The following is a 27581-nucleotide window of genomic DNA, read 5'->3' as shown; positions in this document are numbered from 1 at the left end:
GTTGAACCAATGTAGCCAGATTAACATAGGAGTATTAGCTTTCGCATTTTTTCCTCTAACTGTACACCTTTGAACATTGCACTAATGAAATTAGTGAAGCTGCCTAAACCACTAACATACATTAAGTGCACACACCTGTGAAATACAACTCTATAAAAGGGCATCGTTTTCAGTTGTGCAAAGTTTTAACATGCAATTAATTCCCCTTCAAATTTGATTCTGGACCTACTCAGAAAGGACTACATACATGCCATTCTTCAGAGTTCTTTGACTTACCTGTGTGGCTGTTTTTTCCATTCATACAAAATTTGAAAATGGCTGAAGAGATTTTTCCCAGTTTCCAAAATAACGCATCTTTGGCCAGGACCAAAAACTGAAAGTTTAAACCCCCAAAGATGAATTTTCCCCGGAAGATACAAGCTTGTGAAAACCCTGAATCATCTCTGAAACTATTTTGTCTCAAACACAAACACCTCCTTTGGCAGTTTTGTGAATGTAGCCCTTCTTTTCCTCTTACATTAAAAACTGTTTTAAAAAAAGGGTTTGTTCCAGGTCAAACAAAATGTTTCATTCAACACAAAATGAAAATTTTGTTCTTTTTTTGATTCACCAACTTTTTTAGATTTTCAGATCAGGTTTAACTTTTTTCTTTTTTATGATTTTTCAGAATTTCCAGTGAACTTAAAAAAACACGCCAGCTCTAATTCAGACATACGTGGAACCTTACAATGCCATTTTTACCAAGCCCATTTTCAGAGGAAAATTTAACTTACAGCAAGTGGAACTAGCAGAGGTATTTTAAGCATTAGAGATATAGCAAACATAGTATGACCCAAGTATTGCTAGGATTTCTAAAGTTTAGGTTCCCCACCACCACCAAAATAAACCATTGCTATTTTTATTATTTTATATTTATCTAGACACACACCCCCTTCGTAAAATTTTGCTTTAAATTATAAGGTTTTTTAGTTCACTACTTCATATCCCAGGGTGCATGTTTACTTTGAATGTCTTACTTGGTCTCATGTTGATTTTATTACTTTCCTCTCCAAGCGACATCTTCTAATGTTCGAATCAATAATTCTTCAGAGTTCAGCTTTAGTGCACATTAAATCCTATCTTTAAAGTGTCTTTGACAGCCTTCTAAGTGTAGCTGCATTAAATACTTATTGAAGTATTCAAAATAGGTGTGAGGTTGAAAGGTCCCACTATCATTCTAAAGAGTGAAACATTTCCTTAAAGCAGAAGTGTCACTAAACTAATACATAATGAGACAAGAGAAGTTATTTTCCCCCTTATGTATTACTACTACTGTGTGCAAGTAGCATGTGATTTTAATTTAGGTGTACTAATTAATGACATTAAGACCCCGCCCTTAACTTTTTTTAAAAAAAGAGGCAAGCAATTTTAATTAAAAAATTAACAAAATCTGAGATGTGAAAGGCTAGACAAAAAAGTTGTACTTTATAAAGAAGCAGACACTTTAACTTATAGTTTTAATATAGCAATCAAAGAAAATTCCAAATACTGTACAGTGAAGTGTAGTATAGTACACTATATACTGTTATAATACACTATTGTTACATTACAGATAAAAACCAAATGTAATTAGTACAAGAATCACAAATAAAACAAACCAAAATGTGCTGGATAACAGCCAGTGCTGTGAAGATGGTACAATGTCTTATGCTAATTTATTTTTAATTCAACATGTAAAGCACTTACTGTTTAAAAAGATTTGTTTTCTAAATATATACACTATTAATGCTTATTTATACATATTTTAAATAGCATTACCTCCAAATAGTGCACTCTTTTTAGTTTCTTGGCAATAATCCTCATTAAAAATAAAATAAATCTGAAAATACCAATCATGTTTCAATCTTTTATTGCTCTACCACAGGCATAAGGGCTCAGAGGGGATTCTGCATTCTACAGATTTTAAGCAACATCTTAAAATTTAAAATACTCAATAACTGATATTCACAAGCAAAACAACATTAAACAGATCACTACTGGTGTTCTTAAACAGGAGGCTCAACTTCATGTTAATATTGTACTACAAATGTATGTAGATTCCATAATTTAAAAAAATTGTCAGGTGCCAAACAAATGTACAAATAATGGCATTTTCCTCATTCACATTTTGTTCAGTTATGCTGAAGCATAGTGCTGAAACTCCCACACTTCTAAATATTGAATTGTAATATCCAGCATTTCAGCGTGTTCCAAAGAAAAGGCAGCATTAGTGAGCTAGTCTTAGGGGGCAGTATAGTTTCCCCCACCCTCCCTTTTTTAACCATATTTTGAAGATTTTAAATTAAACACTTTGGTTTTAAAAATACATATATATATACCCTTTGTATGGAGTTAGCACACAGCTTTGAGCCAGTGTACTTTTGTGAAGTTTGCCAGAGTATTCTCTTGGAGGCTACAGAAACCTTGTTTAGACATTAACACAGCCATACCTAAATATCATTCTTACAAAGAGCTGTTTTATGTTCACATGCTTGATCTGTGGTTTTAAAAATTCCACATAAGTATTAAACCACACAATAAATATGTGTAAAATAAAGGACTGCCTTTAATTTCAAATATGATCAGACTCCTTTAAGTTCTGCTATATTTTTACATCTGATAAACTTGAAAAGCTCAAAAAAAACCCCAAAAAACCTGTATGAATGAGTGTCTTTGTGATTGCAAAAGGAAAGTTGTGCCAAAGAATGTATTATAGTAACTAATGCAGCATTTTAAGAAAGGTATATCAATCTCTACTTCACTCAAGCAAAGAAATGAAATATTAATTCCCAGAGAAATATAACACAGTAGCAAGTACTTATTCATAGCCAGCCATTATAACAATACTGTTAAAATCTTGCATTTGGCTGGAAAGCTAACTGCATACTGTACTCCAGTGGTTTCCAGTGTGCATACCGATATTGATTCAAAAGCATTTGTCCAATAGTCTGGATTTCAATCTCTACGTTAGCAAGTCTTTGCACTGGGCCCTGGCATATTGCATATTGCCATTGACACAGCCTGCCTTGCCTCTCATTCAAATTACATACATTAACCAGCAACGGAGCTTGGGATGCTCCAAAACTTAGTCTAATTTGTCATGCACACTGAGGAAAAGTTGGCAGGCTCTGGCTGGGATAGTAACTGGTACAGTTGTCCCAAAATGTGGGAACCGCTACTGAATTTCACACTGGTGACTCTGTAGTAAGTACTAGTAGGCCTGATGATAAACAATACTGACTGATCTTTGCTCCTTTAGAGAGAAGCCCTAGTCACACAGCTTTATTAACCACTATTATTTTACTAAAGCTCTCCTCCCACCAGCATACCCCCCCCACCCCCCAGCATTTCCCTGACACTCTTAGGAAAAGATGACAAGCACACAAGTGGCAGAAAAACAGGCACATATATCTCTCAAACTATATTTGCTTCTATTAGGCCCACTAGAGTTCAGATGAAACACTCTCCCAAACTTACAAGTTTCAGTGCTCTTTATTTATTTTCTTTCATACGGATACACACCTCCCCTGGTGTAGATGAACTCTAACTTCATTTTGGATATGTTGGAAACTGATGTTTAAATGCATCAGAAAGTTAAATGAAATAAAGAAAACTGCAAAGAAATATGCACATTTATTGCAAGCTTGCATGAAACTAGGGAAGCTCACATCAAGCTAAAAAATGAGCTTCAATTACAGTTCTCATGCATCCTGGAGTTTTATGAACATTTAACTATACCTTCTTCATATTTCTTTATTTCACAAAGTGAAGGGTTCTGAGAGACATGATTGTTGATGGGTCCCAGACACATGACACTAATTGTGGGCCAAAAACAAAGAATGAATAATCTGCATCTAAGTAATTTCTGTTCATATAGGACGGATGTGTGGAAAGATTTAACAAAATAAACCAAACAAAATCAAAGTCAAAACTGTTCTAAGTCTTCCTCTTCAAGCAATAAGATGTGCACACACACCTACTTATGCAGTCCCCCTGAAAATGCAATAGGTAGCTGACAGGTACACACCATCCCTCTGAATAGGATTAAGAAAGAATGGGGTGTAATAAATTTAAAAATGCATAGAAATACCTCATTCTCCCCCAACACCCTACACATACTTTACTTATGGGGAAGGTTTCTCTCTCCTTTTCCTTGAAGAGATTTTAGTGTGTGTTTAAGAAATTCTTATATCAGCTAGATTCACTAAAATCCAAAGCCACCCACGTACCTCTTCTCTCAACCCTGCTCATTTATAGTGATTTCTGGGAACACTATACTGCTGCTAGTCCCTTTTTCTAACACCTCTCACCATGTGGAAGCTTGTGCTTTCTGTCTCCACATTCCATTTCTGTCTCTAGCCTCCAAACAGCTAGGCTGCAGCAATGGACACTAATACAACATCTGAGGTTATGGCAAGCTTCCAGCTGCTGCATGTGCATCCTATTTCTCATTGGATAAGCACGGTCAGTTAATCAATACACCAGAGAGGTCAATTTTGGTGCCAAGTTTACTTCACGTATTGCAATTCTCAACCAAATGACTAAGTTAGCAAAAGGATATCTTTTAAATTAGCATTTATTCATGAAAAGGTGATTTTTGTGTTTCATACTTAAGTAGTGCACTACCTTATTAAATATTTGTTCCCTGTATGAAAAGAGAAAGCCAATATATGATGTTTTAATTACTAGTAATTTAACTAAATTGGGACTATATTTTAAGTGACTTGCTTCAGGTACTTTTTTCCATATAAAAAAATATGTCCTCCGTTAATTAGAGCATTCTATCATAACAGTGCTTAGAATTTGTTTCTGTTGATGTGACTATAAATGTAAAAAGTAAGGAGATATTTTTCTGAATACAAACATGTTTATAATAAAAACTTACTATCTGTGGAACTAGTAAAAACCCATGTGTGTACACAAACAGACTTCAAGATCTAAATGTTCTGAATTCCTTTGAGGCTGTTTTAACACCTTTTGCCTAATCCACTTTAGCTTAAATCAGAGGAAGCAGCAATAATGCACTTAAAATATGAATATACATGTAGAAGGCAAAGTGAAATATCAATATAAAGATAAACATTCCATCTTTATGGAGCACGCACAGCGGCTGCTTAAGAACTAGCACTGTAGATCTGATGATATGCTACTTAAGCGGATACCAGCTTTATCATGAACTGATGCAGGGAATTTTGCATCACAAACTGAAGAGAAACCAATAGAAACAGTAGTTTTTATGGGCATTGAAACAGTACATATTTCCTGTTTCCATGGAGTTTAAAAAATGAGCTTCTAGAAGCTCAACTATCACTGGAGAACATTTTAGAACAATGCAACTCATTCAAGAGCTATTTCTTTCTAGTGAATTCTGTTAATTCCTCATGCTCTGAAAATATTAGCCATTACTTAACTATAGCCACCATTTACCAGTGCTAATAATCAAAATCTTTAAGAACTGATTTGCTATTGATCTGTTGTAACTTCTTACAACACTTTCCAACCTCTTTCTCCCATACCCCAATATCAAAAAATTGCATGGCAAAAAAGTGCATGCTATCACTTACTAAGCGAGCACTGAAATGGCTGTGTTGGCTCAGACAGCCATGCGTAACTGCACCGCATTCGCTTTGTCTTCATCTTACACTAAGTAGCCTTTTTTCTAATCTTGCTCAAACTGACAATATGAAGAAGTTAGAGAGAGCTTAATTATAGTTACTCTTATTCCAAGGTTCTGACAAGCACATACAGGAATATGGATGCAAAAGTGTTTAAATCTAAGGGAATGCCAGCATCATGTAATTAAAGTGTTGTATATATTGTTTTATGAAGTTTAACATACAATTTAATTTCAGTTGCTCTTCTGAAATTAATGTAAATGTCTGTTTACACTATAATTTTGAGTGGACACAGATTTCTGGGATAACACATTAACTGTGTCAATTTTGTATTTTTGCTCTGTTCTAGCCTTTTTGGTAATCTTAAACTAGCACTAAGAATCTCACATGGGCTTAAATTTTAAGACTTTCATGGAATTAAAATTACAAAGAACTTTCAATAACCCACATCTACAGCAGATATTCATCTCAGTGCATTCTCTAATAGCTAATTTACAGGTCACTGAGAGCCAGCCTGGGCAGCAGCATGGAATATTAAAAGCTATTGCCAGTCACACACTTGCTATCATGCACTGGATAAGAAGATATAATCTTTGAAACATACAAGATTTAATGACTAATCATTTTATGTGGCCCAGCCAACAAACATTACATTTGAACAGTAATCTCTATCCTTATCAGCTTTCAACCAATCAAGAGTGATCCATCGGCTCAGTTGTATTAGCAATTCCTGCATCTTGACTATCCATCTCCTCAGCCTCCTCAACAGAATTTCCTTTTTGTGCTTTAGGTCTTGTGTGGAATGTTGCTCCCATTGAATTTACCACATTGCCAGCAGTTGTTTCTGTATTTGAATGTTCAGTGCCACCTGTTACAGAAAAAGATTCTGGCAAATTAGCCTGAATGCTGCCAGTTTTAGGTGATGAACTCACCGCTTCTACTTTCCTTTGTGGCAGATCGATTGATGCTGACTGCTCTGCATTCTGATCCCGCAGGTGTCTGTCCATTGATGCCTGAATAGAAGAAACCATTTCCTGTAACTTTTTTCTCTGTGCCTCAATCAAGGTAGGGTCAAGCTGCCTGCTGTCTCTCATTGTCACTACTCCAGGAGCTATGCGGATAAGCTCACTGTTACCAGAAGCAGCTGTGAATATAGAAGGCTCTATTTTAGTGGGACTGGGATTGAAGTCTGTTTCTGTGTTATGCTTTCTTAAAAGTGGTGTTTCCCTGGATTTCTGATCAAGTTGTTGGCTACTAGATGCAGTTCCTAGTGAGTGGCCCTTTCCTTGAAATGCAGTTACATTATGCAGTTGCTCAGACTTCTTTTTTACTACTCCACCGCTACCTAATTTCAGAAGTCCATGTGAAGGACTCGCTTCCCTGCTTCTAGAAGTAGCCTCTGCTCGTACTTGACTTAATGCCTCTTTAACCAAGTCTTCAACATCAGGACCAATAGGGAAATGCCCAGCAGCATCCACACACAGCTCTAATCTATCTTCTGCTGCATTATACACAAAGTTTTTACCAGGCAGATATGGAAAAGTACAGTGCTTGCCATCAGCCAGACCTATAGAAAAGATAGGGGGGAAATCAATAGTGTTATTAAGACAGAGCATTTTTTCTAAAAACATACTTATACTATGCCGTCAAATTCAAAATATTAGTTATGGTATCAGAAAACGGTAAAGTGATTATAGTAGATCTATTCAAGTGTGATCAGAAGATTTATGCAGGCTTTTCCTGCAGTGACCACCACATTAGGAGTAAACATTCTGTGCTGCTTTACAGCAAACACACAAAGATGCCCCACAACAGGTTGGAACAAAGAATACATGGCAAGATATACAACTGTAATGTGTTATTTGCTTACTCCACAGAGATGGTGAGGTATGAAGCTGAAAGCTGCAGAATATGCTTCCAAGAGTCCAATAAATGCTAAGAACCAAGACAACTAATGGATAGGCTGCAAACAGCTGATTTCAGGGCAAGGAATTTATTTTCAGAAATTACTTCATTTTTAAATAATGCAGCTTTTGAACACAAGTTCTAAGTTTCAAGAAGCTGACTCTGATTTAGTGGTAGAGTATGTACTACCACACAGGATTAGAATTCAAGTCTGAATACCAAAGGCTGGGTAATGCTTTTTAGGTAACACGCTGAGTGTCTGGAGGATCTCCCCCACTGAGGACCCTATCTAACAGTTTTAGGAGCAGAAGGTGAAGTTTTCAAAAACACCTAAGTGACTAAGGATCCTAAATTTCAATGAAAGTCAAAAGACATAAAACACTTTTGAAAATGGGACTTAGATGCTTTTAGAAATTTGATCCAGGGTCTTTTAGTACTCTCTCTCAGATTGTAAACTCTTTGGAGCACAGATTTTCTGTCTTTATAAACCAGACAGCACTGATCGCATTGTCATCACTAAACAAACAAAAGATTGAGAGAGTCATATTAGCTGGAGCAATAGTTACCACAACATGGGGATGAATAAAAGATAGGCAAATAAAGGGAGAATCCTCAAGTATCAGAAGACCATCTTCACAGGGCAAGGAAGAGAGTTATACAGATCACAGCATACAATCATTTTCTGAAATTCTAGCAATTTTGAAGAGATCCAGTTTTCCTTAAATTGTTCTAGTGTCTTGTGTGTAGAGGCAGCACAGCTTAGGTTAAAGCAGCCAGTTTCATAAGAGCATCTACAGGATCCTAACACTGCTTTTGGTTTATATTAAGTTAACATTAAATAACTAGTAAGGCACTGTTGAATTGGGGATAGTCTAAAACAGTGTTTCTCAACCCATGGGCCATGACCCAAAAATGGGTCACAAGAACATATGAAAGGGTTGCAAACAAATTTTAAAAATAGATCATATTTGGATACTTTTTTTTTTTTTTAAATAGATACCACTTGTGCTTTACCGTATGTTAACACTGTGCATACCAATGGTATTGCCACCCTTCCTTCTGCTGGTGGTGGCGCTGCCTTCAGAGCTGGGCACATGGAAAGCAGCAGCTGCTGGCTGGGTGGTATGGTATTGCCACCTTTACTTCTGCGCTGCTGCTTGCAGCAGCTTTAACTTATTATTTCTATTGCTGTTATTATTACATGTAGGGGGTAATAAGTATTTTGTGGCCAAAATACTTGTGTTTTCTACTTAAGCTATTTACTGGGTCAGTATTGGCCATCAATGTTTACAAATGGGTCCTGGTCCAAAAAAGGTTGAGAACCAGTGGACTAAAACATGCAAGTGTTCAATATAGAATGGCATGAGCCCACAAGAACATTTCCAGAAGAGTATTACAAGGAGGCAGCAATTTGAAATAAAATTAACTATAAACTGAGGCCAGACAGAGGTAAAATGTCAAAAAATTTAGTCAATTTTTTCCAGTCAGAGACCTGTAGTAGATATACAAATCTAGCAACTGACAGGGGTATGTCTACACTGCAGTTAACCTGTGCCAGATGACTCGGGCTCACGGGGCTCAGACTAAGAAGCTGTTTAACTGCAGTGTAGACATTCTGGCTCAGGCAGTTGCCCAAGCTCTGGGACTCTCCCACCTTGCGGGGTCCTACAGCTCAGGCTCTAGCCTGAGCCAGAACATCTACACCGCAATTAAACAACCCCTTAGCTCAGATCAGCTGGCACAGACCAGCTGCAGGTTTTTAATTGCATTGTAGACATACCCTCAGTCACTAGAAGTAGGAGGGCAGGGAGTGTGTGCTATCAGGAAGCTTTCTATATTACTGGGTTTTTGGGAGCATTTTAGTAAGCTGTGTTCCCGACAGCATTTAGGCCTCAAGAATATGGATTTTAATAGTTAAATATCTTCTTCTCAGAAAGAGAAATGTCACTGAGTCACAGAATGATGTCTCAGTCCACTACATGCAGTGAGCCTACAAAGTTGTGTGTGGGTTTTGTTTTTTGTTTGTTTGTTACTAAAGAGACATGATTTGTGTTATAAAACTATGTTTGGTGATCTACTGCTCCATTGCCCATCTGATTCTGCAGTGTTCCTGCCAGGGCTGGTTCAAGCAAGGTTGGAGTGCCATGCAGTCATTTTGATTGAGCTTCCAAGCTGTTGTGTAGAAGAAGGGGATATATCCCAACTTCTCAGAATGTTCTAGTTGTCACCACAGAACAGACTTGCATGAGCTATTCTGTGTTACATGCAGTGCTGGACTGTAAGCAATAAGACAGCATTTTAGTGTTGGTGGGGCCCTGTGGCTTAGGGACCATCCGTCAACGAAGACTTTGCAGCACTGCCTGAGCCAGTTCTGTTCACTGCAATTCTTGTAATAGACCTACAAAATTTACAATATCAGAAAAGCGGCAAAAATTGGCATATTTGTGGCATTTTCTTTATATGCTCTTGCAATTCTTGAGGGAAAAAAGCAGAAATTATTCAAGGTAGAAAAATACAAAAAAACACAATTTCTTTATGTCAAACAGAATGAAGTCAAGCAAGTATTTTGGGAGCATCAACAAAAAAGGCACGAAAATAATTTTAAATATGTTAAATTCATTGTTTAACATTGAACACGGAAAAGACAATGACAAGTATAAAAAGTTGATCACTTATTACAGATCAAGTCAGTCAATATAAGGGCCTATTTGGCTGAAAATATCCTCCACTGCTACTGGTCCAGAGACCTGCAGCTGCAGAGATGGCAGGCCAAATTCGGTCTTCAAAAAAAATTACATGCACACAGCTCCCATGATGCCAGTGGGAGATACACACCTTCACATATACCCAAGAGCAGAATTTGGCCTCAAATTGCTACCCTCCTCAGTAGCCTCTAAGGGCTTCAGGAATTAAACATCTCTGTCTTTCCTACAATGCAGTCAGACTTAACACACCTGGATTTATATACGCGCACACACACCAATAGTGTCAGGTTCTTGAGATTAAAATAAGAGGCCTCTAACGCACATGCTCATGATATTTCCCAAATCTCTCAACTTGAATGGGTTCTTCCCTAACTCACTGAAGATCACTCATCTGGAGTGTATATGGACCCAGAGACATTACACTCATTTCTTGATGACAGGATTGTTCCAGAGGTAAGCCTGATGAAATATGGAGGTATGCAGTTCAAGAAACAGCTCATATGCTTGAGTTCTTTCTTCACTGGTTCTGCAACTTTCATCTAGTCTTAAGAATGTTTCCATAGCAAACTATTTACTCTGAATAAGTGGTCCTGCGGTTTGAAGGCCATGGACAGGATCTGAGAGATTAACCGTATCTATACTCCACTATAAAACTTGATTTTGTATTACTATCACTTACAGAACTTAAAAATACGTGCACTCCTGTTTCTCATTTGAACTGATGATACAAAAATTACAGCTTTAACTTCCCTAGCTTGCACAAAGGAGTAAGTTCCTTCACTGTGTATTACTAGTTACATGACCATAGCAATTTAAAATATCCATACCACTTCAAAGCATTATTTGTAATATAATGTTGATACTTATCCTATTTGCCTACCGTCTTAGACACTAATACTGGAAAAATAATTCATGGCAATGCAGCAACATTCAAATACAAAAGGTGTCTCTCCCCTCACTTTATTTTCACGTTTCCTTAGTTGGCAATAGTGACTTCTGGGTCAGGCATTTCCTGTCAGTTAATCACCAGCTGGTGTTTGCCTTTAACGCAGGCCCTCAATTCCAGGTGGTTATTAATGAGGGAGGAACAACAATATCACGAACTGTGGAAATGGCAGAAATGCTAAATGACTTTTTTGTTTCAGTTTTCACCAAAAAGGTTAGTAGTGATTGGACGTCTAACATAGTGAATGCTGGTGAAAATGAGATAGGATCAGAGGTTAAAATAAGGAAAGAACAAGTTAAAAATTACTTAGACAAGTTAGATGTCTTCAAGTCAGCAGGGCCTGATGAAATACATCCTAGAATACTCAAGGAGCTGACTGAGGAGATATCTGAGCCATCAGCGATTATTTCTGAAAAGTCATGGAAAACCAGAAAAATTCCAGATGACTGGAAAAGGGCAAATACAGTGCCAATCTATAAAAAGGGGAATAAGGACAACCCGGGGAATTACAGACCATTCCGCTTAACTTCAGTACCCGGAAACATAATGGAACTAATAATTAAGCAATCAGTTTGAAAACACCTAAAAGATAATAAGATAAGTAACAGTCAGCATGGATTTGTCAAGAACAAATAGTGTCAAACCAACCTAATAGCTTTCTTTGACAGGGTAACAAGCCTTGTGGATAGGAGCAAAGCGGTAGATATGGTATATCTTGACTATAGAAAGCCTTTTAATAAATGAACAATGGAAATACAACCTATATGGAGATACTCGAAGATGGGTGCCAGTGCTTAATTTGTGCCAGGGCTTGCCAGGACTGAGCCCCGGCACTTCTAGGCTTGCCAGTTCATAGCCCCAGCACCAATGGGCTTGGCACGTCAGTTATGAATGTAAAAGAACTGCTTGAGTCCCGGCACTTCTTTCATTACAAATTAAGCATTGGTAGGTGCTTAACTGGTTGGAAAACCATTCCCAGAGAGTAGTTATCAGTGGTTCACAGACAAGCTGGAAGGGCATATCAAGTGGAGTCTCGCAGGGATCATTTCTGGGTCTGGGTCTGTTCAATATTTTCATCAATGATTTAGATAACATCATAGAGAGTACACTTATAAAGTTTGCAGATGATACCAAGCTTGGAGGGGTTGCAAGTGCTTTGGAGAATAGGATTAAAATTCAAAATGATCTGGATAAACTGAAAAATGATCTGAAGTAAATAGGATAAAATTCAATAAGGACAAATGCAAAACACTCCACTCAGGAAGGAACAATTAGTTGCACATATACAAAATGGGAAATGACTGCATAGGAAGGAGTACTGCAAAAAGGAATCTGGGGGTCATAGTGGATCACAATCTAAATATGAGTCAATAGTGTAACACTGTTCCAAAAAAAGCAAACATCATTCTGGGATGTATTAGCAGGAATGCTGTAAACAAGACAAGAAGTAATTCTTCTGCTCTACACTGCACTGCTCTGCAGGCAGCAGCATAGAAGTAAGGGTGGCAATACCATACCATGCCATCCTTATTTCTGTGCTGCTGGCTCTGCCTTCAGTGCTGGGCTCCCAGCCAACAGTCACCGCTCTCCAGATGCCCAGCTCTGAAGGCAGCGGCACCGTCAGCAGCAGTACAGAAGTAAAGGTAGCAGTACTGCAAGCCCCCCTATAATAACCTTGTCACCTTTCCCCCGCCCCCCCAACTCCTTTTTGGGTCAGGACCCCTACAATTACAACACCGTGAAATTTCAGATTTAAAAATTGCAAATTTAATGATTTCAGCTTTTTAAAATCCTATGACCGTGAAATTGACCAAAATAGCCCATGAATTTGGTAGGGCCCTATACATAGCTGTACAGAGACTATTTTAGAATTAAAACTTAACTCTGGGTAACTTTCCTTCATGACTGTGTAATTTTACCTGGAAACAGCTACCAACCTTCATAACCTCAAAATATTTTACACAATTACCAGGCTTACTGCTATTGGAAAGTATCAGAGGGGTAGCAGTGTTAGTATGGATCTGTAAAAAGCAACAAAGAGTCCTGTGGCACCTTATAGACTATAAGCTGCCACAGGACTCTTCGTTGCTATTAGAAAGTATCCCATACATAATTACTTTATTATACCCAGATTAAGTTTTAAAATAAATATTATTTAGTCATGTAAACTATCTTTAGGTTGCTACGTTGTGCCCATCACTATGGCATCTGAGCACATTCTATTCTATTAGTAAGAATGTAGGGAAATTACAGAAAAGGCCAAAAACAGTGTTCTATTGGCCATCACTGGTAGGGTTTGCCTCTTCACTGCTGGTTTCTTCTGCAACCTAAGAAGCAGTATAAAATGCAGCTGCAGACTCTGAAGTGCTAACGTTGCAGTGAATCAGTACTTTGAGGGGGAAGAATGGGTGGTCACAATGGAGGTGTGATTTGCTCCAGATTCTATGGGATTTTCAGACTCTTAACACTTAGCCACTTATAGCTGGTTCCCCCTATAAGATGTAAGAATGTCAGAATCCTGCCAAGTGCCATGCCATTTTTAAGGAGAAAGTTTCTTGGAGAAATTCAGAAGGGTTGTTTCCATGACTGAGAAAGATTGATTTCAAGTGACTAAGCAAATCTGCTCCACATGACTAACAAGAACCGGAGCCAGTTTGTAATCCCACAGACAACTGTTGGTAACCCCCTTTGTGAATCACAATCCATATGTTGAGAACCCCTACTCTAAAAAGTTACAAAGTAGTATTTCAAGAAATAGAGGCATTTATTCAAGCTACCATGAAAACCAACTATCGGTTGGTTCAGTTTATATGATTGCAGTTCCTGTGTTAAAGTTAGTGAAAGAAAGTGAATATGTACCTGGTGCATTTTAATTGTGTTTTAAAAACCAAGCAAATGAAAAGACTCTTGCTAAACCTTGTTTTTTTGGACACAATCAGCATCTACACATGCAAGTTCCAAGCCTAGGCTCTGGGGTTTCCATGGTTCAGCAGTCACAGATCTAAATGTTTGATGCGTGAAGTCCTACAGATTTAAATAATTTTAACCTGAACATGTTGTTTAAAATGTTGTTTTCTCAAATAGCATGCTTTTTACTGCATTGTCCCCCTATTTTGGTACTTTACTAATTTTTTCCATTTAATTTATTTTAAGAAATGAGGGAGCATTAGAAGTTGGTATGGCATTATTAAATTGAGAGAATGTGTTATGGCAGTGCAGCTTAAGAGCTTGACTATATTAAAAAATACAAATTTAGGACGCTTGAGGTGCAAATACCTCAGTATCAATTTTCTCATTCTTAATGATTTGAGAAGATACACTCCAAGATTTTAATAATTTTAACCTCAAAGTTAGAAACAAACTGTACCGGTAGTTTTCTTCATTATGCTGTAGAACACCCCACCCTGCTGAAACAAGTGAGGAAGCCCCTTTGCATATGACCAAACATCTTCTCCTGTAAGACAAAAAAGAGAGTAATAGTTAGAAGCAAGCAGTCATATTTAATGACACAGGGTAAAATTTTCAATAGTCACTGTTTGATTTATGCCAGGGCTTACCAGGGCTGAGCCCCAATACCTCTAGGCGTGGCAGTTCATAGCCCCGGGACCTCTGGGCTTGCTGCATCAGTTATGAATGTAAAAAAATTGCTTGAGCCCTGGCACCTCTTTCATTACAAATTAAGCACTGTCAAGAGTGTCTAAGGGATTTAGGAACTTAAGGCTTATTGAAAGATGATAGGACTTAGCACCCAAAGTAACGTAGGACCTTTTGAAAAATGTTACCAACAGTCCAGACACAAGTACTCTTTACACTCAAGAACACAAATAGAAAGGAAACATTAACCCTGGTGTCCCAGCCATCTCCTAACTCAGGTGGCACGATTTTATATCTCATTCAAAGGATACTACCTTTAACAGTGCAGGACTGTAGAGAGGCAGCATAGTTTAGCATGGACCATGCAAGGGTCTGGAATCCCAGAAACCCTGGCTTCTGGTCCCAGCTCTGCCAATGATTTATGAAGGGAGCCCAGCAAGTCAGTTAATATCTCTGCTTCTATTTCCCATCTGCAAAATAAAGAAAATGCCAACCACTTACCTGCCTCACAGGAATGAGAAGTGATTTAATTAGCATTGTACTGTGACCAACTAGGTCAACAGACATTATTACTGCCCTATACAGGGCTTTGGAGCTGTGCTCCGGCTCCGCTCCAGCTCCAGGCAAAAACCTGCAGCTCCACTGCTCCGCACTCCAGCTCCGGGCTCTGCTCCAAAGCCCTGCCTATCAGTATTTAGTATCAGCCCAAATTCTGGAGTGGAACTTGGGCCCAATCTTCTAGCCCAAAAACAAACTTAAACTGGACAATTGATTTTTTCATTCTAAAAAAGTGAAAAGTTTTCAGAGACTTAAAAAGGAAAAAAATAGTCTAAGAGCCGCCTTCTGCAGATCTTGCATTCTAAACAGCCACGTATTTCTCTGTCTTAACTCTCCATCAAATCTTGTCAGCTGAAGCAATGTCAAATAATAAATAGCACCAAGGAAATAAGTTAACTGTATCTGCTATTTGGGGAGACAGTATGTATGAAAGATGCCATAAAATATCACCCTTCAGTACTTTTTCAGTCAGTAGGGGATACAAGCTAAAACATATCTTTAGGCTGAGCTCATTACCCACACCAGGCGCTTCTTGCATTCCTCCATGTCCCCACCCTTGTTCACAAGCTCCATGCGTGCTACCCTCCCAGCCCCCATGCTAAGAGCTCCCTCCTTCACCACATGGCAGGTGTTCTATGTGTCACCCATTAGGCCACCCCCCAAGCCAGGGGGTCCACGCACGTCCCATTCTCCCAGTCCCACTTTCTCCTCCACTCCTCCACTCCCATTTTTATTTCTTTTCTTTCTGTTTGGGAGAGAAAATCATTTAGGGTGGCAGCATTTTAAAACTACTGGGAAGCGAGGCAGAGTTGAGATGGTGAGGTATTGTTATGCTAGAAGTCAAGTATCAGGAGGTAGCCATATTAGTCTGTATCTACAAAAACAAGGAGTCCGGTGGCACCTTAAAGACTAACAGATTTATTTGGGCATAAGCTTTCGTGATCGAAATGGCCCTGTCAACACTGGTTCTCCATTTGTGAGGTAACTCCCTTCTCTTCATGTGTCATTATATAATGCCTGCATCTGTAATTTTCACTCCATGCATCTGAAGAAGTGAGGTTTTTTACCCACGAAAGTTTATGCCCAAATAAATCGGTTAGTCTTTAAGGTGCCACCAGACTCCTTGTTGTTTTTATGCTAGAAGTTGTTAATGCCTGTCATCAACCAGATCTTTGATCTATAGACCCTTGCAGAGGGGGTTGAAGCTAATGCTCAATGTGTCCACACCCACACCCACCCTTTGCTTTTTCTGATTTTCACAAAAATCAATTGGGGTCTGACAACTGATGCCTAGACCATTCCCTGAAATTCTGGAATTGATCAGATGCACTGTTCAAAAATTATCATGTTACAAATAGATAGAAATGCCATTGAGTTGAGCAGAAACCTTGGTTCTCTCAACCGACAAATAGGATGACACACTATTGCTTCTGTTCAAATATTTTCTCACCTACTTTTTTTAAAAATACTTTCTATCACTTCAATCAGAGAAGTTGCCACCACTCTTTCAGAAGCAATTATATTATAAGATTTCACAGTTCCTGCAATGCAAGCTCCACAAATCTAGGCAAGTCTTAGGGCACATTTTCACTGGCAGCGCTTTAATGCTGTTTAGTCGCAACATAGCACTGGGAGAGAAAAAAAACAAAACAAAACACACACACACACACACCACTCCACGAGGGGGAATAGCTCCCAGCGCTGGTGCACTGTCTACACTGGCACTTTACTTGCAGCGCTCAGGGGGGTGTTTTTCACACCCCTGAGCAAGAAAGTTGTAGCGCTGTAAAGTGCCAGTGTAGACAAGCCCTTAAGTTATCCAAACAAAAATGTTAGCAGCTAGTACAAAAACGATCTGATACACCTCTACCTCAATATAACGCTGTCCTCGGGAGCCAAAAAATCTTACCGCATTATAGGTGAAACCGCGTTATATTGAACTTGCTTTGATCCACCGGAGTGCACAGCCCCGTCCCCCCCGGAGCACTGCTTTACCGCGTTATATCCGAATTCATATTATATCGGGTCACGTTATATTGAGGTAGCGGTGTATTTACAACTCACAGTTTTGCCATGAGAATGAACTATGACACTGTAAGCTCTTTGGGGTAGGGAGTGTCTTTCTGTTCTGTTTGTAAAACACCTAGCACATTGAGGTCCTGGTCCATGACTGAGACTTCTAGGTGCTATGATAATACAAATTAATAATAATAATATTCTAAAGACAACAATCCAAGATAATGTTCCAAATTTTAATCAATAAGGTTGCAGAATGTATATGAACTAAAACAGACCAGATTAAATGGCTTTAATACCATACTTCCATATCCATCGGCTTTTATGATGGTTTGAAATCAAACAATTTAACACTTCAACAAATTCCATTGCACTTCTTAAAAAAACTCACTTTAAAAAAGTGTATTTTCCCTACTCTTTGTAGTCAAAGGCTGAAAGGTGTTTTTTGCACAAACTTTCCAGAGTTCATCCTCTAGCTGAGAGCAGAACTGGCAAATTTCATCCTGGCAGGTGAAAGTTATATGCAACTCGTACATGCCATTTACAATGAAAAATATTTATGCAACCTTAACTATAGGTCTTGCTATATTGCATCTATAAAAAGCTGCCCCTACTAAAAAAAAATAAGAGGAAGTTTAAGAAGGGCTAGTAGTTGATGAGGTTCCAAATCAAGAAGACTGTTTCTTGATTCTAAATACCTGTTCAAAGCCAGCAAATACCTAGTATCTCAAGTGAAGCACTGATGGAGATTGTCAATGGGCCCAAAGTCCCTTTGGCTGGTTTTTACTAATCATAAAGACCATGGAACCATCTCATAGATCAGAGGTTGGCAAACTATGGCCCGGGGGCGACATCTGGCCCTTCAGACATTTTCATTTGGCCCTCGAGCTCCTACCGGCTGGAGAGTGGGGTCCAGGGCTTGCCCCGCTCCGGGGCTCCAGCCAGGGGCTTGCCCCGCTCCGTGCGTGCTGTGGCTCCGCGCGGCTCCTGGAAGCAGCGGCATGTCCCCCCTCCAGCTCCTATGCGTAGGGGCAGCCAGGTGGCTCCGCATGCTGCCCCTGCCGAGAACCGTGGCCAATGGGAGCTGCAGGGGCGGCACCTGCAGACAGGGCACAGAGGAGCCGTAGGGGAGACATGCTGCTGCTTCCAGGAGCTGCTTGATGTAAGCGCCACCTGTAGCATGCACCCCTGACCCCCTCCCGCACCCCAAACCCCTACCCCAGCCCTGATCCCCCTCCTACCCTCTGAACCCCTTGGTCCCAGCCCAGAGTACCCTTCTTCCCCCCCAACCCCTCATCCCCAGCCCCACCCCAGAGCCTGTAGCTCCAGCCCGGAGCCCCCTCCTGCACTCTGAACTCCTCATTTCTGGCCCCATCCCGGAGCCCTCACCCCCTCCTGCACGCCAGCTGGAGCCCTCACCCCCTACCACACCCCAGCTCCCAATTACTTGAGCATTCATGGCCCACCATACAATTTCCATACCCAGATGTGGCCCTTGGGCCAAAAAGTTTGTCCACCCCGTCATAGATGGTTGCTCACCTCTCTAAGTGCACCCCAAATCTTGGAAAAGCTAAAAAAATACAGTAAATATTCTTGCTTTATAGATACTCATTTTCATTTAGGCTAGGATTTTTAAAGGAAAATAAGGGAGTTAGGAACCCAAATCACATTGAAAGGATTTGAATTTATTTCCCATAGGTGCCTTTGAAAATCCCCAAACATTAAGCTACAGGCTAGTTGTTTTTTTTTTATCTAATGCACCATTATAAAGAGAAGCAAAATTAAATTCAGATAGGTGCTCTTCATTTTATACAAAGGCATATTATGATGACATTTAAGTGTTCCTTTAACTGTTACTAATATTAACATATTAAAAAAAGAGAACATTTTAAATGTACTTTTCACCCTTAAGATATGCTGCATTTATTTTTTGAATATTAACCTTTGTCAGTAAAAAACTCCTAATAGTTTCACTTTCTTTCTCATCAGTTTTGCTTCCCAGTTGTTACACACTACAGTATTCTTGCTGAGTTCACAACACTGCCAGGAAATAAAACTTCTGTTTCCATTTAATTAAGATGTGGTCCTAACAATTCTGCTCATGTTAAATTTAACAACCTTTTTATTTCTTTTTTTAAATATCTAGACTGTGTATGAAGAGAGTCTAATTGCAAGAAGTATGAATAATGCCTCTGAATTATAGCACATAGAGTCCATCTTACACTTTTACAGTTATTGATTAATTACAGCAAGGCAGAACTTCAAAAATTAACATCAGTATCAATTAATCTAGAGATCAAGGCTACTAATCATGGTGAAAAATACTTTTGCTACCATGCCTCCTGCAATTTAAAATGACTAACATTTGTACACTGTTCATTCTGTATTGTATTTAGGTTTGGCAGAATTCTTTTTTTTTTTTTTTTTTTTTAATAATTTTGACAGATAAACATCTGCGGCTGCCGTATGTCAGATGACTTGGGCTCGCAGGGATAAGGCTAAGGGGCTGTTTAATTGTGGTGTAGACATACAGGCTCAGATTGGAGCCCAGGCTCTAGGACCCTGTGAGGAGGTGGGACAGAGAGCTTGGACTCTAGGTTAGCCCAAACATCTACACCACAATTAAACAGCCCCTTAGCCCTAGCCCTGTGAGGCCAAGTCAGCTGACACAGGCCAATCACGGATGTTAAATTGCAGTGTAGACATACCCTTTATGGATCCAGAGCACCACTCTGCTGCTCAGAGCTTTCCCAAGCAGCAGCAAGCCGAAATCATGGTTGCCCACAGGGTTCTGAGTAACTAATACATTGATAACTAATGAAATATAATTTTGACTCTGCTGCAGCTTGGGAACGCTATGACCAGCAGCAATGCAGGCATTACAGCTGCATAAGGCTTCAGACAGACAGTACTGCATAATTTTACACTCTGTTCATATTTGGAAGGTTCTCTTCTTTCCACAGTCTCTTAAGAACTAGAAACTTTTTAAACTAAAAGCTTTGATTTTGCTGAATTAAATGGCATTCAGCCAGGAAAGATTCCTGTTGCCCCAAGCAAGTGGATTTTTGAAGCACTGCAGCAAAGGAGTTTCTTAGTTTATATGCTCTTTTATGTAACATTAAGAAGGACTATGTATCAGGAAAGAACAAGGATGGAGAAGAGAGCTCACACTATAGTAGTGTCAGCCATTGGAAGAAACATATGAAAGGGTTGTGATGCTTTAATGAAGAGATCTCAGATGAGAGGAAGAAAATGTATCATTGCATCTGGACAGATTTATTTTAGTGGTACTATAATGCTGTTTGCAATTCAAGTATTTGTAAGTTACCTTTGGGGTCTATACATTTGTCCTGTGTTGCTGGGTTAGGTTCTTTTCAATGCTCAGAAGATGGGTTTAATAAAACAGCCCATTAATCTGGCAGATCATGCAATAGGATTTAGAAACTGCAAGAATGGCAGTGTTGTATTCACAGGAAGCATATGCACCTGCTTTTTTTCAACAACAGGAATGAGACAGCCTAACCTATATTTATTTTATATATATTTCAATGACACCCCAACAGTCAGTTCATGCACTGGGAGGAGAGGACACACACAAAAATCAGCTACCTGAGCTTTCAGTTTAGGCCTGTCTACACAAAGAAGTTGCCTTGTTTTAACTGAAATCAGTTTTAAAATCAGTTTAGTTAAACTAGTGCAAGCCCCTATATTGACAAACTTAGCAGTTTAAACCTGGTTATATCAGCTTATCCAACACCTGCTAATTTACCAGCACAAGCCACACCAATCTAAATAGATTTAAACCTGGCTTGTGAGAGCCCACAAAGGGTTTTGCAATGGTTAAACTAAATTGGTTTAAAAAGACACCTTTAGTTAAACCGGTGCAACTCTGTGTTTAGAGTAGGTCTTTGGGAACAAAAAGTAGTTCCTGTGTATGGTGTGGGCTTCTAAATTTTGAGCCAGGCAAAAATGGGGAAGAAAGCCAGAGCCAATTTTTCACAGATCAGATAAAGTGTAAAGCAAAAGTCCAAAAACAAAATAATGCAAAGTATCCAGTTTAAAGCTCTGTAAAAAACATCACAATTTAGAAGTTAGTTGAACACAGCATAATGCTCCAGAGAAAGCTTGTCAAGATCTTTAATTAACTTGTTGATCTAGAAATACTTGCACCAGAAAGAGAGCTTTTAGTCAATCAAATAGGCTGAACTGGTGTCCTTCCATTAAAAAGCCTGGATATGGTTTTCCCCAGTGTCGAAGAAAAGTTTTCCAGCATCCAGAATGATCAGCAACAGATTTTCCAAAATGGATTTTCCTTGTAAGCATGAAAATGTAAAACAGAATTTTCAGACATGTCTCTTCTCTCTCTCTACCTCATCTAATCCAAGTCTATAGGATTTTATTGACAAAAGCAAATACTATGCTATCCTCTCTCACTCTGTAAAAAGAGGCGCACAGACGCTTCAGAATTTGTAACACTGTAGCTAGGTGGCAACTGAGAAACTATCACTTGTATAGCCCCATATAGCATGATGGCTGAAAGCATCACATCTGAAATGCTCCCAGTCCTCTGCATCCCAAGAATATTACATTCTTTTCCTGTGAAAAATTAAAATTGTTTTTATAAAATTGTTTGAAGTCTTAGCTGCCTGCTCAATTAATGAATGGAACTAAACAGCTGTAATACAGTAGCAAGCAGCCAGTTGTCAGCACAAATTCCCTCCAGAAGTCATTAGAATAAAGTACAGTGCGGTTTTGATCAAAAGAGTGACTATGTAAAAATAGCATCTTACTCAATGGCTTTGTTCTGTGTAATCTGTCGTAGCTGTTTGCTTTTAAGAGAAAAAATAAGTGTGTGCTACCATTTATTCTATTAACCCTGAAAAGCTAATACAGCCATAAGAGAGTGAGCTGGATTCTTTTTCTAGCTTGTACATCAACAAAACTGTTAACCAAGCTCCAAATGCAGAATCTTGAACTAGTGATGTGAGAGTCAAAGAATAACTTGAGTCTCTGATCCCAGGCTGAGCTTGCAGCATTCACAATTTAACAATACACCTCTACCTCGATATAACGCTGTCCTCGGGAGCCAAAAAATCTTACCACGTTATAGGTGAAACCGCATTATATTGAACTTGCTTTGATCCACCGGAGTGCGCAGCCCCACCCCCCTGGAGCACTGCTTTACCGTGTTATATCCGAATTAGTGTTATATCGGGTTGCGTTATATCGAGGTAGCAGTGTATTTACTTGTAAACAAAGCAAGTTTGATACAGAAGTCATTGGAACAAATGTAGAATGCCAGAGTGCTTTTTTGAGCGTCAGTTATCACTGCATTTTCAAGAGTATTTTCTGGGGATCTTGTTATACATTCTGAGTGAGTATTTTAGAGCTCCATCTTAAAGGAAAGCAGTTTTTAACCTAGACTAGTCCAAAATGGGCCCTTGAGGTTGTAGCACATATGCCAAGCTAATGTCTTGGCTGGTGGTTCAAAATGCTATCATACAGGAGATCTGGGTGTAGACAGACTCATAAGAAAGCAAAATAATAAGGTGTAAGCTTCTGTCACTGCACTCTCGGATTATGAAATTGTTTCGTTTTTAAATATTACATTTTACTTTGTGTTAGCCAAACTAATTCCAGGCAAAGGAGAAGGCCCATTCCAACAAAACACTCTAAATATTACTATTCTGTATGCTTGTCCAGCTAATGTACTACAGTGAACGTTGTACTTCCTGGAAATAAGTGAGAGGAATTGTTGCACTGAGTAATGCAAAGCCATTTCAGCTTAGCACACTGGTACATTACTGGGACAAAAACAGAGCAGAGACAATGGGAAAAGAGGAGGCAGAACAGAAATAAATAGAAGAAAGGAAAAATAAAAACTATCAGTACTAGAAACAGTCTCTCTTGTCAGCCACCAGAAGTTTAGACATCAGGAAGTGAGAGAAGCACTGAAAAAGGCCTGAGTCATCTGAGTCAAGGTAGGAAAAATGAAAATAAGATGACAAGAAAAAGGAAGCGGTGAAGAGTCCCTTCTTCTGGCATTATGAATACCTCAAATTCACATTTTTCAATTGTTTTCAAGTGAAGCTTCTCCAACTTACTGGTTGATTTGGGACTCAAATATATTCAGGTTCTTTCTTTGGTATCTATTGCTTCTCCTCTGCTTACATTAAGCCAATTACAATACCCAACTACTGTTCCTCACTATGTCTCAGTCTAGCATCAACTTAGCCAAGGTGCAATGTTGCATTGACTTCACTGACCAGTGTAACCTTTTGTGTGGCAAGCTGTAAGGCTTTATCTCTGTACAAAATTAAGAGTTTAGATAGCATCCAAACTTCCAATTAAACAAAAGCTGTCTAATTATTTTCTTCTCATCCCCTTAGCCTGCATCCATCCTTGCATCCTCTGAAGTCTGGGTGAGGGTGGTAAGAATAACTTATGTATACACCAAATTTTACCTTCAGAAGGGACTGGGGGGAAAAACAGAATGAGCTCAGAGAGGGCTCCACAAAGACACAGAGTAGAAGGTATTTTCTGTATTGTGTTAAAAAAAAAAAAAAAAAAAAAAAAAATGTATGAACTATAGATACCTCACAAGACAAATTAAATACAAATTAAAGTTAGTCTTACCCATTAATGTTGCTAGAAGACACAATGAGTACATTTCTTTATCAACTTGCTCTTGCAACTCCTTGGAAGATATTTTACTGGTTACTGCAACATCTTCATGTTTCACAGCATGAGTTGAGGGTGCTGAAGTAGACTGACTACCTTCTTCCTTACCTTTGAAGATCTCTATAGTTATTTTATCACCATGCTGCAAGGGAACTGGCTCGTTTTCCATTCCTTCCTTGGGTGGCAGAAGCTCTTTGGGAGGAAAGCCATAGCGAATACATTGCAAGTATGGAGGAATATTAAATTCTCTGGCTATACTTTCCTGCAGCTCCATGAATGTGGTTGTGGACTTCAATGTAAGCATAGATTGTCGCCCATCATTTGTTGTTATTCGGATCTTCTTTTCTTTTGTAGAAGTTGGAGAATAAGGGGTCTTTGTAGGCGTAGCAGGAGCAGATGATGGCCCATCACGAACAGCGGCAGGGGAAGTAGTCCTAGGTTGCCCTTTTTGTTCTTGTTTTAATTTTTCAGTTTTCCGTTTCTGCATTACAGAAGCCTGGTCTGCAATGTTCTGTTGAATAGTTCTTTCAGTTTTACTCATATTTAACTCTTCCTTGTGCAAAGTTTTCATTTTCTGTCCAGTAAGAATAATTTTGGTTGGAAGTTGCGAATCTAAGTCTTGTCCTTGTTGTATATCATCAGCTCTTTGCGCATGAGCACTATCAATATTTACAGGAGTATAATCATCAGGGTTCTTTTTGGCAGTCTGATGTAATATTGTATTGACAACTTTCTGAACAAGAATCTCACTACCAAATTCACCAGGAAAATGTTTGGTAACAAGTTTCATTGCAACATCATACACATTACTGTTAAGAGTTGTATCACTTTCATACTGGAACCAATATACAGTCTCTCTCACCACTCTTCCACCCCATTCTAAAGTAATAGGAAAGGCTTCAGGGAGATTGTCATATTCTTTACCATCCCAATAGTGCTTGAATCCACAGCCACATTTGCCACCAGTGGATCTAGTATTAGTTCTGTCCCCATCCAGATACACAACAGATCCATCTCCCCTGACACGACGCACCAAGGTACCATGACACCAGTTACAAGCAGTCAAACTACTCAGACTGTAGTCTGGTACCAGGACATCCTTCACAGAATTATAAGAGCACACCAAACTGTTCAGAGGGAAACTGTAATTTTTGTCAGGCCTCAGCTGGCCATGGGTACTTTTGGCCAAGTTATACAGTTTCCCTCCTGGAGCCAGCCATTCTGGAGGAACATGAAGCTCTGAAAGGGCACCACAGATTAGACACTTGTGAAGGCGGTTATCCACGACTGCTTTTTTGGCAGCTGCAGTAACATCTTCAGGCTGAACTCCTATTACACCAGTCCTTCTGTAAAAATACTGATGTACATCAGCTACTAAACTGGGATGAATACCATGCTTATTCATGAAAACCTCTTCCATTGCAGCAACCAGCCTCAGTAAGTATTTGTCTTGCAAACTTCTATCTCCTCCAATCACACAACCATCCTCCTCCAGTTTGATGTACTTTTTGATGAGATCCTGAGGAACTCCCCAAGCTTTAGGAAGTAATTTCATAGGCAGTTTCGGTAAAGCAGCACCTTTTATTCCAACCAGAGGAATATAATGGTTACGTCCAGAGCTACTCCATGCAATACAGATAGGTTTGTTCAACATGCCATCTTTTCCCATGCATTTCTCTACCGGTACCAGCCCAGGGAGGAAAGTGGCTGAGTAATCTCCAGAACTGCGCATTCCACTCAAGGAATCCAGCAAGATGATGGGCCGGTGAAGCACATTGGCCAAACCAAAGATGTGAATGTTTCGCAGGCCCAATGGCACACCTTCTGGAGGGACAAACAAAGGGTCACACTCATTGATTATGTCCTCCCACTCTACTGCGTCAATGAAATCATGGAATAGAGCCTTGTAGCGGCTCAGGTTCTCCTTGAAGTGCTTCTTCAGGTTCTCCCGGAGCGCATGCCAGAACAGCTCCCTGCCCACCAGTGCCCGTGAGACAGCATGGACCAGGCAGTGGCCGTCACCATCCACGTGGACAGGGATCAGGCAGTCCTGGCTGTTGTTGGCTTTCTTGATGTCCTCCAGGGTGTCATGCAGGTAGAGGAGGCTGCCGGAGCGGTCCTTGCCATAGCCCATAGTGTCAACATGCTCGGGCTCGATGAGGAAGGCGCGGTCGCCCAGGAGAGCACAGTCAAAGATATCCCCCTGGTTCATCTCGGTGAGAAGCTTGGCCTTGCCCGTTTGCTTGTCCATGCCATAGCGGGCCAGGATGGGGGAGAGCAGCTTGCAGTGGTAGTTGGACAGGCCCATAACTTTGACCAACTCCGTGTTCTTCCTGGGGGGCCCCCCGCCGCTCACCCCCAGCAGCGCGTTCCGCAGCAGGTTGTGCAGCACCAGGTCCGGGTCCGTCACCTCCTCCACCCCCAGCAGCTGCCGCTGCTCGTGGCGCTGCCCGCAGTCCGTGCACTCGATGCTGCCGCTGCTCAGCGGCCCGTGGGCCGGGAAGAACAGGCGCGCCTGGCAGCTGGGGTCCGGGCAGGTTCCGGAGAAGATGCGCCGGTCCCGCTTCTTCGAGACAGGCGGCGGCGGCTGCTGCTGCTGAGAAGGCGGAGGAGGAGGCGGCGGCGGTTGGGACATCGCTCCGCAGTGGGCAGTCTCCCCCCTAGCTTCTCTCCCCTCACAAGCTCATCCCCTCGCCCCGGGTAACGGCCGGAGCCCGGCGGATTCCGCCCCTTTCCCCAACCGCGGCGCACCAAGCCCCCCACGGAACGCGGAAGCTACCGGCACCACCGCTTACTGCTTCTTCACTGCCCCGGCCGTTGCCTGCAATGCAACGGCCTTCCACGCAGACGGCGCAGGCGCGACGCTGCTCAGCCAGCCGGGAATTGTAGTCTTCGCCGCGAGAGAAACCAGGCTGTTGGGAATAGGAGATTGGATAGTTCCAGAACTACAAGTACCGTCATGCAATGCGTTGGGAAGGGTACGGGAGAGAGGAGAGGTAGGCGAGATTAGCTCCCAATGGTTTCTGGGTGATGTAGTCTTTTGTGTTGGTCACCGGGTCGGCAAGGGAGGAAGCTTGCGGAAGAGGACACAATTCCTAGAATGCTTTGCGGTATCCTGTTTGCTTCCCGTTTTTTCTGGGCTGGGGAAGGGTAGCTGCTGCACTTAAGGTGACACACGCCCGTCGCCCACTGTGACTCAGAGCCTGGTCTTAGCCAGCCCAGCACAGGCGGTGGGGACTGGCGCTCCCAGTGAGCAGATCCTTGTCGCCGGCGGCCAGGAACGCCTGGCTCTCTCCTTGCCCGCCTCTGACTGCGGCTGATGAGCCCCAGTCAGCTGGGCCACGAGAAGATGAAGGCGCTTTAGGGCCAGTATGATAAAGCCTGGTGCAATAATCATACAGGTGGAGCAGGAGAGAAGACATTAGAAAGGAGCTGCACTTTGCGAGGGTACTGAATCTTCAGTAGTTGTCCTTCTACATGCCCCAGCAAGCCCCTGGGCATCATGGGGACTCCATACAATGCTTCGGTGAGGGACAAGGCAAG

The 27581-nt window shown here is 40.5% G+C and overlaps 1 protein-coding gene across 1 annotated transcript; it reads right to left on the bottom strand.

Annotated features, from left to right (window-relative positions):
- Positions 1 to 6242: 6242 nt before the first annotated feature.
- On the bottom strand, positions 6243 to 26673 carry VCPIP1 (valosin containing protein interacting protein 1). Its single transcript, XM_065399340.1, has 3 exons — positions 23994 to 26673; positions 14557 to 14643; positions 6243 to 7200 (listed from the first exon to the last, which is right to left on the bottom strand). Exons 1-3 carry the CDS (start codon positions 26671 to 26673, stop codon positions 6326 to 6328), a joined length of 3642 nt encoding a protein of 1213 aa, XP_065255412.1. The 3' UTR covers positions 6243 to 6325.
- Positions 26674 to 27581: the final 908 nt, after the last annotated feature.

This window comes from Emys orbicularis, chromosome 2 (assembly GCF_028017835.1).
Source record: "Emys orbicularis isolate rEmyOrb1 chromosome 2, rEmyOrb1.hap1, whole genome shotgun sequence".
Taxonomy (NCBI): domain Eukaryota; kingdom Metazoa; phylum Chordata; order Testudines; family Emydidae; genus Emys; species Emys orbicularis.
This window is presented reverse-complemented; position numbering and strand designations above follow the sequence as displayed.